General features: G+C 41.9%; 2 protein-coding genes across 5 annotated transcripts in view; one reads left to right on the top strand and one right to left on the bottom strand.

The window, feature by feature from the left end:
- The window catches only part of INSYN2B (inhibitory synaptic factor family member 2B), a 104,364-nt gene extending 91,704 nt beyond the window's left edge, over positions 1-12,660 (bottom strand). For both annotated transcript variants that reach the window (XM_007673343.3, XM_003428583.4), the window contains exon 1: positions 12,462-12,660. The gene's annotated coding sequence lies outside the window, so the exon portion shown is untranslated. The remainder of the gene's footprint in view (positions 1-12,461) is intronic.
- DOCK2 (dedicator of cytokinesis 2) overlaps positions 1-15,889 on the top strand; it is a 359,556-nt gene that overhangs the window by 247,326 nt on the left and 96,341 nt on the right. For all 3 annotated transcript variants that reach the window (XM_007673344.3, XM_029050179.2, XM_039910387.1), the window contains one exon: positions 14,944-15,042. In XM_007673344.3, the coding sequence (XP_007671534.1) occupies positions 14,944-15,042 (99 nt within the window). The remainder of the gene's footprint in view (positions 1-14,943; positions 15,043-15,889) is intronic.

The raw sequence follows: 15,889 nt of genomic DNA, 5'->3' as shown, positions 1-15,889 counted from the left end.
GTATTTCAGTTCACATCTTTGCAGAAAGGGCAATTTATTTTATGCTCTTCTTCAAAATATAAAATGATAAAGTGTTAAGAATCATACAATTGAAATTGTGTGTTTTGAAATCTGAAATTAAAAATATAATCACTTCTTGGAGTTAACATAATTGGGGACTTTAAACCCTGCAATAAGCATTTATTGTCTTAATTGTAATGTGATGTTGTAGTTATGTCTACTGCTGAGATACGGAAACATATTGGGTAACGAAGATTTGTAAACACACAGTATTCCATCAGTTGGCATTGCTCAGCCATAAATAATCTAAAATGGGATTAACTGATATTGCATATTCCCAGTGGGCTAGGAAACGCCTTACTCATATAGCGTGGGTAGAGGCATCTCCCTTTTGGACACTCCACTTTACAGCAGTAAATGAAGGGAAAGTTTTCAGCTCAGGATCTTAGGCAGATGATGGCAATAACTGAAGGTTATCTCCTCATGAGGTTGGCAATGAAAGTAGTTTGACTCCCTGATTTTAGGGCTAACTCCAGAGCCTACTTTTTCTATCCTCCTGATGTCCTGGGGAGGATCTAGAACATCTCTGAACCGAGCATGGACCTCAAACGTGCACTTTTCTTTTTCCCTTCAACATACTCCATCTCCTTCCCGACCTTCATCACAAGCAAGTGTTTCTTGAACAAGGTTTCACATTAGCCCTGTCATTGGGCAGGGATTGTCTCTATCTTGCCGAATTGTACATTCCAAGCGATTAGTACAGTGCTCTGCAAATGCCCTAAATGCAATAGTATTATTACTATTACTACTGAATGAATTATTGAATGAATACTATTGAGTGAATTAGCCTCTATTCCTCCTCCTACTGAGACTGTGAGCCCCATGAGGGACAGGAACTATGTTGGACCTGATTAACATGTAACTACCCCAGCACTTAGAACAGTGTTTAACACAGGGTAAGTGCTTAACAAATACCATAATACTAATAATTAGTCACTTTTAGACATTCACATCAGGAAAGGGGGAAGACCCATTTGTGCATTTAGAGATTCTTCACAATTAGCTAGAGTAATAAGAGGAGCTGCAGAGATAGCCACCCTACCTGATGAGCTTTCCAGGAAGCCTGCAGACAGCTGAGGAAGAAACATATACTGCATCCATCATGGCTGGTAGGGAACGGACGGGGTGGGGTTTCTACACATTGGATTTCCAAGCCTGCGATTAATCCTCAGTGACCGGTTTACATAGGTGATCTTGAAGATTTCTCCTTATAAGTCCCTTTGGCCGTAACCTCCGTATGTGTGCAAAGTACTACTCGACAAACTGGCTCCCGGGGGTTAGGTTTTGATGGTCAGGACAATGGTGGAAGGGGGGATGAGGAATTTACCCATCATACCTTAGAGTTGATTTTGTCTAGCCTTGCAAAGTGGGCAAAGGAGAGAAGGGATACATGAGAGAGCCGCTGTGTGAATGCAGTACAATACCGATCTCTTTCAGTGTAACCTTCATCTGTGAAGGACAATGGTTCACATATATACATTCCCTACCACCTAGGAATTTATTTTGGGGCTGATTAATCCCAATTTCCATATTTTATTCACTGAAAGAGATCCATTAAAGACCTGATAGGCAGTTTGACTTTCACATTCCCTGGGAAAGGGCCAGCATGAAAATCTCAAACTACAGATGCACTCAGTTCTGCTATAACATGAGGGTTAGAGTCTTGCTGATTCCTTCATTAAAGTAAAACCCATATAATAGTCGGGTGCACCTTGACTGACACAAAGCCATTATCCTCCTTGTCTCACAAACCCAAATCTTGGCATTATCTTCAACTCATCTCTCACATCCAACCCATGTACTCAATCCGCCACCAAGTCCTGTTGGTTCTACCTTCACAACATCACTAAAATGCACCCTTTCCTCTCCATCCGAACTGCTGCCATATTAATCCAAGCACCTCAAGTACTGTAACAGGCCTCCTAGCTGACCACACGGATTCCTCTCTCTCACCACCCCAGTCCTTACTTCACTCTTCTGTCCATATTATTCTTTTTTAAAAAAAGGTCAGTTCATGGCTCCCCTCTCCTCAAAAACCTAGAGTGGTTGCCCATCCACCTCCATATCAAACAGAAAATTTAAAGCACTCAATAATTGGCTCACCCCCTCCATCTTCACTGAATCTCTAGTGCAACCCAACCCACGTGCTTCGCTCCTCATTCAATCAATCAACCAATTGTATTTACTGAGTGCTTGCTGTGTGCAGAGCACTGTATTAAGTGCTTGGGAAAGGACAGTGCAACAGAGTTGATAGATACATTCCCTGCCCGCAGTGAGCTTCCTCCAGTGACAACCTACTCGAGCTCATCTATCTCACCACCAATCTGTTGCCCTCGTCCCCCCTCTGGCCTGGAACTCCCTCCCCTTTCATATACAATAGGCCATCACTTTCCTCACCTTCAAAGCCTTACTAAAATCACATCCCCTCCAAGAGGCCTTCCCCGATTAAGCTCTTATTTCCCCTACTCTCTTTCCTTTTGGTGTCACCTATGCACTTGGATCTGTACCCTTTAACTACTTTTTATTCACTTCACACTCAGCCCCACAGTACTTATGTATATATCCGTAATTTGTTTTAATGTCAATCTTCCCCTCTAGACTGTAAGCTCCTGGTGGGCAGGGAATGTGTATGCCAACTTTGTTGTATCATACTGTCAAGAATGCTTCATACAGTGCCATCTACATAGTAAGTGCTCAATTAAGTGCCATTGATTGATTGACAAACATTTATTTTGATATTGCAATCTCTCTCTATTTAGATGCCCAATAGCAGAACGTTCTCATTTCCCCAATAACGTTCAATCTAAATTGTATATTGAACACATGCTTTTTGAAAGAACTGACTATAATTCACAAACCCATAACCAATTACTTCAACCTCCTCTCCTGACCAGTCTTTTAAGTGACAAACATAGGTAGCATGGACTTTCCCCATCTCTTCCTTCTTTTCCCCAGTCTCTGGGAAAGATGCTACAAACAGGGAAGTGGAGTGGGTCCCAGGAGGAAGTGGGAGGAGAAACCCAGAAACTAGATCATCCCCACAATTTATAAGCAGCTCCTCAGTAATCAAGAATTGATAACATGACTAAGGCACTGGTAAATCTGAATCACTCACTGAAATGCTCTGGCAGATCTAAATGGCCTTGTAATATAAACCATATCTTTACAAGAAAATTGAGAATGGTTTGAACAGTGAATTTTCTGGCTTAAACAAAGGATTGTGAAAAATAACCCCTTAGGTGCACTATTCCGTCCATGGCCTATAACCATACAGTCCATGTTCACTCATTCAGTCATGTATATTGAGTGCTTACTGTGTGCAGAGCACTATACTAAATGCTGGGGAGGGTACACCTGCCACTGAGGAGATGCAGAAAGCCTACCTTCCCAACCTGAGGGATGCTGGGATAATAGTGATGGGTTCTCTCTTTATCAATCAATCTATCAGTCATATTTATTGAGCACTTACTGTGTGCACAGCACTACTAGGCACTTCGGAGAGTACAGTATAACAGAGTTGGTAGACGCATTCCCTGTCCATAGCAAGCTTGCGGTTTAGAGGGGGAGATGGACATTAATATAGATAAATTATGGATATGCACATAAGTTGTGTGGGGCTGAGGGAGGGGTGAATAAAAGGAGCAAATCCAAGAAGCGAGCAAGAGAAGAGGAAATGAGAGCTTTGTCAAGGAAGACCTCTTGGAGGAGATGTGCCTTCAGTAAGGCTTTGAAGATGGGGAGAGTAATTGTCTGCCGGTTATGAAGAGGGAGATCATTCCAGGCCAGAGGCAGAATGTGGGTGAGAGGTCGGAAGCAAGGTAGATGAGATTGAGGTACAGTGAGTAGGTTGGCAATAGAGGAGCGAAGTGTACGGGCTGGGTTGTAGCATGAGAGCAGTGAGATGACATAGGAGGAGCAAGGTGATTGAGTGCTTTAAAGCCGACGGTAATGAATTTCCGTTTAATGTAGAGGTGGATGGTCAACCACTGGAGGTTCTTGAAGAGTGGGGAAACATGGACCGGATGTTTTTTAGAAAAATGATCTGGGCAACAGAGTGTAGTATGGCCTGGACTGGGGAGAGGCAGGGAGGTCAACAAGGAGGCTGAAACAGTAATCAAGGTGTTTGGACACATACTACTTGTTTGGAGCAGAGAGGTATCTGGGGACCACCCTCTCTGAGTGTTATTTAAATCTTAAATGTTTTACCATTGATCGCTTGAACTGATTAATATTATTTGGATTTTCCTTCTAGTGTGCTCTCTCTTGTCCTCCTTCATTTGGTTCACAAGTCCTTAGTGGGCCAGGGGCTGGGACTTAATTGAGTTTCTCCTAATTACCCCAGCGCTTATTGCAGGACATTGGACATATTGCAAGTGCATAATTAGTTCCAGTCATAGTAATAAGTAATGTATGTCTTTCCCAAAGCACTCTCTAACCAAGACAGAACCAAGGTCCCAGACTGCAGAACTCAGGAAGCGCCCTTGAAATGCTGAGGACCTATTTTGTTCTTGAAAGCTTAGCCCACAGTTTCACACTCTTTAACAAGTGGTGCAACCCCTATCCATCTTGCTGGAAGTTGCTGGGAGAACCCCCAGTGGGCTTGTTTGTATATGCCAGCATAGATTTTTCACTGAGGTAGCAGTTTGTGCACCTCTGGTTTTTAATTTGATTTTCTTAACAATGTCCCAGTTTTAGGTAATAGGCACAGAATAGACACGGCACTTGAAAGCCAAAGGAAGTGCTAGGAATACAGTAGGTTTTGCTCTTTGTTTTTCATTGGTGTTATTTTTTTCAGGCTAAAGGATTTGGGTTCTGCAGCACCTGCAAACAAGGAATTCTAATAAATGCTTTTTACAAATATTTGCATTAATGTTGGAAGACCACTAGTTCTGGACATTTTAAAGTGTTCCCTGTCTGAAATGACAATAGAAAAGCAGGGACTTTAGGGAATTTTATCTCTTTATTTCTGTTAGACAGAGGATACTGAAATACCCCAGTAGAGAAAATACACATACATTATGTCTAGCCATACCACAAAGGAAAGTGGACAGTTGAGGCAATTATTTGGATAACACTTCTATAAAAATAAGTTGGTCTAAATGACATAGATCATTTGTAAATTCATCTCAAGCTACCACTTTTGCCTTAGAATATGATTTAAGAATACAAGAATTTCCATGATAGGGCCAGTCACTATTCCAACTCCAGTCTAGCATTCTGTCTCTGACAGTTAGCACGTAAGGATTTTTGGAAGAGCAGTGTGTTTGCAATGGTTTCTCTCTTTACATTCATACCCATGGTTAGAGACCTAACTCTTAATATTCCAAACTCTTCCATCCGTTAACCCACTGTGAACCTGTTTGAGAATCAATTTAAATGGTTTGTAATCCTTCTCTGTTTATTCTTTTCTACAAGTTTCCCCTCCAGTAACCCATTATACATCTCTCATCCATAAATGTGTCCAAATCATTCTTGAACATATATCACATGAGCAAGGTTTTTGGACAGCATTTGTCAGTTAAAAATATTATCTTTGCCTTGATCCTCCATAGGGAAAGCTCAGTGCAAAACATCAAACACTAAGTATTTCCTGAGCAGTGCAGGCAAAAATCAGATTTAACAGAAACATCATACTAGAAATTCAGATCACACCAGTCCCACCACTGATTTCACAACCACCAGCCAGTCTGTGTTGGATGGTGGTGAGGGAGGGTGGGGACACCATGACAGTTTCTGGAGCCCAAACTGGAGGACCTCAGATTGGAAAAAACGAGGGTCCAGGGTTGCCGTAATGTCTGTGAAGCAACTATAAGTTGTATATAGCAATGAGAAAAGCAGGAGACTTGTACAAGGAAGCAATCTCCCAGCCTTAGCTCCCTTGTCTGCATGAACCCAACCTAGTATTTATCACTTTTCTGCTGAAGTGAACTAAAAAGTACCAGTTACGCAGCTCCCTATCATTAGATTGAAAACATGAGTGGGCTTGCAGCACTTTTAATACATATAGATAGGATCTGTTAACTTAATTCCAACTATATTTTTTTTCTGATTATGTCAACTAAATGCAGGGTGAATGCTTCCTTTTCCTCTGACTTCTCCCAAACTTACAGACACTGCTGATGCCTGGGATGTACCCCATCCCCAAGTCCTCCCCTGATGGAAATTCTTCTTCTGTCAGGATATTTAGATCACAGCTGTTTGTGAGGATTTTCAGAACTGGAGAGATTTCCCCCCAGAATGTGGTCCTATCAAAAACTGCCCATCTTGAGGAGATCTGCGACCTGCAAGGTGCCGTGCATGGAATCCCAAATTAGCATATGGGGAAAAAAAGGGTAAAGTGGTACTGATATTGAGCAGATTTCTCAGAATTACCAGAAGATGGTGATAGGGTGAGCAATTTGAAGCAGTCTGTGAAGAACAAATCAGACAAATGTGACATCTTCTTTGATTAAATTCCTTGATAAGGGAATGGGAACTGGATCACTGGGAATTTAGCACAAAGACCCTTGGTAACAATTTTTTTCATTTAGTTTCACTTGAAAGTTCATTATTTAGGGTAAGGACAACAATAGAGCAGTATGACCCAAGGGAGGTGGAAAGTCACAATTCCTAGGGTGTTCCATCCCTGGGGCTGACATCAGGGTCATTGGGTCATTCCATCTTTTTTCCAGATTCACAGTCACCTCTATTAGTTATGTCAATGTAGTTTGGAGGTTGGTGACTATAAACTCCTGCACATGTTTCAGAAGTTCTGATCAGTTAGCACCCATTCTGCATGTGACAAAAAGGGATATAGCAAGAGGTTCCTGGAAGAAGTTTTGGGAGAAGTCAGAGGGCTAAAAGAGGGATCAGTACAGTCAGGCTCCCTATGGTGGGGGGTGTCACCAACCCTCCTTCCTCAGCCTCTCCCAGAAATCCCAGGGTAGCTCTCTCCCACCATTGACACCTGTTATTTCCTGGGGCCTTTAAATTTGAGATTCATAACTGGGAAAAGATGCCAGGAGAATGCTAATGTAAATGGTGTAAGATAATGCTTGGAAGGGGCTGATGCTGTTCTGAAAATCAAAGCACAGGACAAATGAGAATTAGAAAGATTGAAAGACAAAAGAAAATAAAGGTTGGGAAACTTGCAACCCAATAAAATAGTGAGCTATCAGCCCCACTTGATCAGATGATCAATTAGCAGGGTGGTATTGGAGTGCATTCATGCCAGGGAAAGTCTGAAACGGGGATAAAGGTACAGTGCAAAACCTTCCTAAAAATGGTTGGTCAATGTGACTTTGCATTTCGCAGATCAGATTCCTTTACTCCTCTGCACCTCATTGGTGTATTGCACACAATTAATCAGAAAGAAGTGCAAAATATAGAAGAGAGAATATTTCTCATTCAGCGTTCTGTAGGAAGGGTTCAAAAGTATAGATGGGGAGTTTAGTTTTATAGGACCTCCTTCTTTGTGGGGCCTAACTGCAGGCTTCATTTTTGCATGTTGATTCAGTTGTTGCAACCCTAGAGGAGGGGAAAGTAAAAGTGGTGTCCCCATTCCGAACCCTCTAAGCATTTTCTTTGACTTGGGAACCAGATGAAGGACTCTTCTGCCTTAAAGGGGAATTTTTCCTTAACCCTCAAGTCACAGGAAAACCATAGATTGGCTCTGGAGCCTAGATGGAAAGCTACAAGCCCGCAGGTTTTTGAACCTGGTAGATCTCCAGTAGTCCATCAGAGGCAGATACCCATTGCTGAAAAAGCAGAAGACAAATTAATAATTCAGAGCAAGGCCCAGGGCTCATTTGGGTTTTTGCATCATCTTGCAAACTACACTGCTTTCTAGTACTGGCCACCTCCAGATACTCAGAGTGGGGAAGAGCAACGCATTTGAAGCAGAAAATTTACTTCACCGGACAGACCGTTGATGTCAGCATCATCAGGATCCTTGAAGCACAGTGGGAGAAAGGGTTTTTTAGCCTGGCCTGATTTATTGGAACTGTACTCAGGTCTGAGTTTCCTAATCTGCATAAACCCCAAAGTGAAGTCCCTTGGCGACTTGCCGTAATGCAGAACTGAGGTTGGAGTTGATGCACTTCATGAACGGGTGTTCTCTTAAGCATTACATTTCTTCTTTCTTCTTGGCAGTTTTTTTTTTTTGGCTTACTAGAGCAACATTTAGAAAATTATCTTCTGCTGACTTAAAAGCTATAGAGTGCTGAATAATATTCAGTCACTGAAGAAAACAATGGATTCGGAACACAACAGACTTGAATAGTTTTAATCATAAAGCAGAAGCTGTCAGGAAGATGTGCAAATAGGCTACCTGGGCTTTTGTTCATTCGTCTGTGAGAGACAAGAAGACAAGCCCAATGAACTTGAAGACATCAGGAATCAATATAAAAATAGAGCCTGAAACCTACCACTGCACAGAGTCCTACTTCCTCCTGTAAAATAACGATTTGCCGGAGATGCTCATCGATGATGGGCGACCACAGTTGGACCAGGGCTAGAGGTGCCATTTATTCATTTGGTAAATAAACACCTGGCCTGTTACCAGTCACAGTGTAAGTGCTTCCGTACTGAGATGGCCTGACAGCGCAGCAGCATTATGTCAAGACTATTTGGAAAGGGACTCAGCTATGGTTCAGGCTAGATCTAATGCATCATTCCAGGTCAAGAGAGAGCTCCTTTTAAGTACAGAGTCATGCTAAATTTTGGCATCTTCAGGAGGAACTCTTTCCTGGCACTCTGGGTCAAGAGGTGAAGCATTCTGAAGGTACACAGAGTGTTTCTGAGGCTCTGGGTGAATTCAAGTTAAGGCTGAAGATATCAGGCATTGTGTAGTCTACTGCATTGGCGTGTGTGAGAATTTTGGAGTTGTTGCAGAAGGGGTCAGTGTGATCTTACATACCATACTCAGTCACCAAATGGCATTTCTCTGACCCAGCTACATACATTCCTAATATAGAACACTATTATTCTACCTGATACATATAACTATTAGCATAGATCACGTCACTGATGAAAACATTTCTGCTCATTTGGCATCTTTCCCAACAAAGGGATTCCCTTTCTCTTCCCTTCTCCCAAAAAGTAATTTCCCAACAGTGTTCTGTGAAACAATGAAAGATGAATAAAATTTTGGCACCCTGATTTCATTTTAATCACTTTTCCTATGTACCTGCAATTTTTCTTAAAGTCAAATCTCCCACCACACTCTAAATCTAATAAAACCGCACTCGCTTAGCAAATTGGCAGGCCCCTGACATGTTTATTACCAAGAATATGAAAAAAAGGGAAAAATGCACCCCATCGGTTGTTTTTCCAGAAGCTTTGGTTGCAGAGGATGTGATGTTGTTTGGAGGAGGCCAATCTACAGTGCTGTAATCTCTTCAGGGACAGAAACTGGGCTTTATACTTCTAGATATTCACTAAGTTTCTGGTTCAGTGATTTGCAAATATTAGGTGCTTGAAAAATTCTGCTGCGAATGAGGGAGGCGAGCATGATGTTTAGGAGGATCTATATCATCCATGTGGGTATTCTGGGTTCATTAGTTAATCTCCTCTCTTTCCTCACCCCCACCACACCACACACACACACACACACACACACACACACACACAAACACTGCCTCAGAGCTGATCAACACCCTCCTCTTGCATTCAGTTTGGATGCCGTGACCCACAGCCACACAGCCCCAAATCCATAAGCATACTTCAGAAGCCAAATTCTCCTTCAGAGCAGGGTCCTGGATGACTGCTAATGATGAGTTAACTCTTTCAAGCCACAATTATACAATTATAACATAGTCTTTCCCAGGGGAGGTCCCATTCTAGGGACCTGAAAGGATTAATTCTCCTTTTTCTAACCAGAATGTCTGACATGCTCATTTCTGATTCCCTAGTCCTCTGTTTAGCTCAGGAAACACACAGCAGACATCCCAGCAGAGAAACCAGACCTGTTATGTAACCATATGACACACATGTAGATTAATATAAATACTCTACTCATTGCTGGTTAAGCTCTCCAAATAAACAAAATTCATGGATCGTGAAAGGAACTTTCCTTTTTTTTTTGCTGCTAAGTTTTCCTTGTTTGTCTTTTAGGGTTTTTATTTATTTTATTTTGGGCTTGAACATTATTTGAAGTTACTATGGTAACCTGACACCAACTGGTATTGCATAGTAATGTTGGCATTTGGGTTGCTAGCTACTCAAGTTTTCTATTTCCTAGCCCCAGTATCTCCTGGGCTCTCTGTCCTTCCATCGGTGGGCTCATCATGTCTGACAATCTCAGATGGATTGGCGAGCAATTTGCCTTAGATATTGGAAGAATAACATGTCCCGGCACCCACCGTTTGTAGGCTGTAAGTTTGTTTTGGTGGCTGCAGTGTTTTGAGAATACGTTGTTACAAAATAGTCTTACCTCGCAGGTGGTCTGGTTAAAGGCTGTGTGTGTGTGTGTGTGTGTGTGTGTGTGTGTAAGCATTTAGTACAGTGCTCTGTCCACAACAAGTGCTCAAAAATACCACTGATTTTGTGTTGGCGTGTGTGTATCTGCATGATGAGCACAATAAAGATACCATTGAGATTTGATGGACTTCCTGTGACAAGTCATGCTTTTCTATATGTCACATAGTTTCTGGGGCTTTTCATCAGCTGTTGCTGTGTGACCCTACTTTCTGCACAGCATCTCAAACAACCCACTGAATGAAATTTTTATCATATTGCATTTCAGCCTTCCTGAAATTCAGATCATGGCTACTGTTTTGTTTTGAGGTTCTGTAGTCATTGAGGTGAGCAGACCTTCCTAGTAATGGGATGAATTACTTTACAGAATTGATTATACAGTATGTCTTCAGAGTCTCATATGTCAGATAATTCCTGCCACTCTTATGCTCTTAAATATTCCCTCATCCGTCAAATGCTCCCAGTGATTACACTTATTTTTACTCGTTTGACCTAGTTTCAATCATGCATCGTCAAGATGTAATTCATTAGGTACATTTCAACAAGGCTTAAATGTAGCAGAGGTGACTTATCTCGTTTGTGCTTGAATGACTTCCGAGTTTCTAAGCTAGTTTCTCCCTGAAATATAATATTCAGATCAACTCATTTATTTTTAAAAACAACAGCATTTAGAATCCATAATCAGACACCAGGAATGCTTACAGTTAGATGAATGCATCTGACAGTCTCCTGCCTCCATAGTAAATAAACATTGATTACTAGGTCCCAAAGAGGTTAGAAAGCATTTGTGAGTGGAGGATTGTAACAATTAACCTGGAAAAGGGGGGAAGAGCAAGGTGGCAGGTTGGATACGGCCTTCTGGGCAGTATCCAAATAAACAGACCAGCTATTACATTGGTTGCTGACTGAGCTGGGAGTTGGAGTTGAAGTACTGTAAAGTTTGAGCAATGTTAAAACAATGAGACAGACATATTCCACGGTGCGGTTTGGAGTGTCTGAGCAGCTGGTAAAAAAATTAAATTCCTTTGCCCTACCCACGCCTAAAAAAAAATCAGATTTTTGAAAGAGAGATCTTAAACTGAGTAGGAAAGCAGGGGTGGGGAAGGTGGCAGTTAAATGGTCATTCTCAAGAATTTTGCTCAGAAATAACAAGAGATCAGACAAGCGTAATGTTACTCTATCTGCCTCTCTTAATGTGGCAGAGAGGATTTTTTAATGGCAGGGGGGAGTGTCTTTTCATATGATAAACCTGCTGCTCTCCTGTCTCATTCCAATTTATCTATCAATCAGTCACATTGATGAGAATTCTGACAGAATTCAGATCAGGAAGTGTCCAGAGGAAAAGACTAGCAATTTCAGTTGCACGAGAACACTGTATATTTTGCTAACATCAAAATATCCGACAATTTGCCCAATTTACATTTGCGCTTGTCCAAACTTTAGTTACATTATGCTATAATGCCACAGGAAACCAGCTAGTTTCTTTTTCCTTTTCCATGTGCAATTAAAGCAGAGAAACTATGTGCCAATAAGAGTCATTTTGATCGATCTACAAGCTGTGTCACACTGACCAAATAATTGTAAAAAGATAATGGGGATTTCATGAAGCGGTTACTGTCTATTAATTGGAAAATGATCTTTCTGTAGCATTGAAGTTTCTAAAAATTCTAAAAGGAAAAGTATGCTTTTATGCTTAATGTCCAACAACTTAGGCTAAAAAATCAGTGCTTTTTTCCCCCCTCAAATTCTAATCTAGACCGTTGGAAACCACAGGCAGCAGCCCGATGACTGTTTGCCCGGCAGTCTGTTATTCCTGACAGGAGTAGATGTTCAACGGTTTAAAAGAAATCATTTCAACAATGCACCTTTGAAAGTAAACTGATTTCATAGAAATACCAGCATTTTCTCTCAGAACATTAACAACCCAAATCATACAAATCTCTTACCTTGAAGCAGTGGAATTACCTGCAGAAAAATGTATCTCCTTAGCTTTGCTGGGCAGACAGGGTTTTGACTAACAGTAAAATTACTCCAAAAGAAGGTATAATAAGTCCTTTATATTGTAATTTTCACTGTTTATATGCAAGAAGTGTACTAGGTCTGCTCACGTAGGAATAAATAAAAAGCAGTACAAACTGCACAGCATCCACCATATGAAAGAGAAAGACCTCTAGTGGCCATAACCTGAACACTCTTTTTTCTTTTTTTTAATTTTAAGGAGGGGGAAAAACACACACAAATCCTCTCTTGCCCTCAGTCGGTCGGCTCTGACAAACCACCCACAGCAGTAGTTACTGTTTAGAGGAGCGGGAATTGGTTGAGTTGGCGATGGAAGGAAAGTTGGCTGTCAGTCAGGCTGAACCAGGGACATGGGGCGGGACAGGTCAGGGGAGAGGTTTCCCCCAAATCATTTCACTCTTCGGCAGACAAGGTTTCGTCTGTTGTCCCATTTCTGCCCTCATTCCATTTCTCTGGAGATCTTTGCAGAAGGCTTGGCGTTAGAGCTTCAGCCTTTCCGCCTGGTCTCATACAGAGGTACTGCAGTCTACCCTTCTTTGCTGTCCCAGTCAGTCAATCAGTGGTATTTATTGAGTGCTTACGGTGTGCAGTCATTGTACTAAGCACTTGGGAGAGTACAATCTGACGATATAACAGAGTTGGTGGTTCCCTATGCAGAGTGAGCTTACAGTCTAGAGGAATGGACTAGGCATTGAGAAGAGGTAAACCTGACCGAGGAGACACATTTAAAGCTTATCTCTTAGGGTTCTCCCTGGACTATTCTCTCAACAGCAGACAGCCTAGCTGCAGAGAAATCCTACTTGGGAAGGGACCAACCTGGGTAGGATTGTGGATGGAGTGTATGATGATGCCCTCATGCCCGCTCTGTTTGAATATTTTTATTTAATGTAAGATGACATATGAAATATAATGGCTCCTTTCCAGAGATTAGCGGGTTTCCAGCAGGTGGAAATGGGACTATGCTAAATCTACCTACTTTCTCAGGTCATCTATGAGTACACAAGCTTCAGATGTAATACAATTCCCATACGTCACCATCATCAATATTTATGGAAGGCCTACTGTGTGTGAAGCCTGGTCGTTGACCATATAATACTAGGCACTATTGATTGATCGATAGATTGGGAGCACACAGTGAAAGTAGAAGACAGGGTCCCTGCCCTCAAGAGGTGACTCAGATCCACTAAAATAAATAAATGTTGGTATTTGTTAAGCGCTTACTACATGCAGAGCACTGTTCTAAGTGCTGGGGTAGATACAGGGGAATGAGGTTGTCCCACGTCAGGCTCACAGTCTTCATCGCCATTTTACAGATGAGGGAACTGAGGCACAGAGAAGTGAAGTGACTTGCCCACAGTCACACAGCTGACAAGGGGCAGAGTCGGGATTCGAACCCATGACCTCTGATTCCCAAGCCCGGGCTCTTTCCACTGAGCATCATATTCATATGTTCACCTTTCTGATGATTTTGTAGATTTCTGTCTTTTGTGGAGTTCTGAAGTACTCTCTATTTTTAAAGGTTTTTGACAGCATTCTCAAACTGGGGAGCATTTGTCTAGGTAAATTTGGACTGTATGGGTGGTGAAGGAGGGGTTACCAGCTATTCTCACTCCCCACTGAAGACAGAATGAGACGAAAGAGCCTTGGACTGCAACAGGAGGGACTTTGATTAGATGGAAAGAGGAACTTCCTTAAAAGATGCATGAGGTACCTGAACAGACAACCGAAGCTGATGGTGGAATCTCTTTTTATTGAAGTCTTTAAAATTAAGATTCTCACTGGTCTGACTGGTTTAGATGTTTTCATGTCCAGGGATAGATGAGGTGACTTCTTGAGAAGCAGTGTGGCCTAGTAGAAAGAGAATGGGCCTAGGAATGAGAGGATCTGGGTTTTAATCCTGTCTCTGACTTGCTTGCTGTGTGACCTTGGGCAAGTCACATAACTTCTCTGTGTCTCAGTTCCCTCATCTGTACCATGGGGATAAAATACTTGCTCTCTTTCCCCCTTAGACTGTGAACCCTGTGGAAGACAGGGACTCTGTTTGAACTGATAATCTTGTATCGACCCCAGCACTCAATACTATGCTTTACACATAATGAGCACTTTAAAAATTCCAGTCAATTAATGGTATTTATTGAGCATGTACTAAGCACTTGAAAAAGTACATTACAGCAGAGTTGGTAGATATTCTAGACTATAAGCTCATTATGGGAAAGGAAAGTGCCTGCCAACTCGATGATGATGATGATGATGATGTAGTGATCCCTGCCCACAAGGATCTTAGAATCTGTGTTATTATTATTATCATCATGATCATTATTATTAGGACCCCTTCCAACCTCTATGTTGTATAGATTCTATAATTTGAGTATTTCCATTTCTTTATGGTCTTTTTTTTGTTTCTGATAGAGTCACTTTGTGGCATGTATGACAGCCATCTTAAACCAAATGGATGACCACCATTACACATCATACATAGAGACGTTCCATACAAGCTCAGAACTTGTGGTGAGTAAGTGGGGGCTCTGGGTTGGGGAAGCGGCTATGGTAGGGGTTCTCGTCATTCATTCCTGAAGTATTTTGTTCTCGGAAACACCAGTTTTACAATTACCCACAGCACATGCCGTTACTGAAGAATGGGGTCATTAACCCAAAATGAAATACACAACAATCCTTCGCTGCTTCGAAACTGATAATCAAGAGCTATTGAACTCTTTTCATAGTTACAGTGATATCTGTAATGTTCTTCATCAAGAAAGTGGTTCTTCGTGCGGCAAGCAACATGTCAGAGTGGCTGTGAGTGTCTCTCTTCCTCTGTCTGCATAAGAAATGGTCACATTGAAGTGTGGGGGACCATCGCAAAATGAAGATCTGGGACTTGGGATATCTTTACTGTGAAGTGTTTCCTAGAGCTTTGAAAGGGCCTATGGAAAAGTCATGAAACACATGAGTTTCCCACTCTCAAGCGGGGCATGGCCTTTAGAGAGAAGGAAAGCTTCTGAGCCCTTTGCCCACTTTCATGGTGTCCCCATATCTCCTTCTGGTCTGGTCCACTAAAGGGTAGAGTGGGGGACCTTGGCTTGCTCTCTCTGTTCATCCCACCTCCCAGCCCCACAGCATTTATGTACATATCTGTAATTTTATTTATGTTAATGTCTCTCTCCCGCTCTAGACTGTAAGCTTGTTGTGGGCAGAAAATGTGTCTGTTGTATTGTTATATTGTACTCTCCCAGCATTAAGTACAATGTTCTGCAAACAGTAAGTGTTCAGTAAACATGACTTACTGACTAACTAGGGCCTCTCTTGAAAGATGTCAGGACATTGTGCAAGGAGAAGCTCCCTCTCAAAGTCTAAG

The sequence above is a fragment of the Ornithorhynchus anatinus genome, chromosome X1 (genome assembly GCF_004115215.2).
Source record: "Ornithorhynchus anatinus isolate Pmale09 chromosome X1, mOrnAna1.pri.v4, whole genome shotgun sequence".
In the NCBI taxonomy this organism is placed as follows: Eukaryota; Metazoa; Chordata; class Mammalia; order Monotremata; family Ornithorhynchidae; genus Ornithorhynchus; species Ornithorhynchus anatinus.
This window is presented reverse-complemented; position numbering and strand designations above follow the sequence as displayed.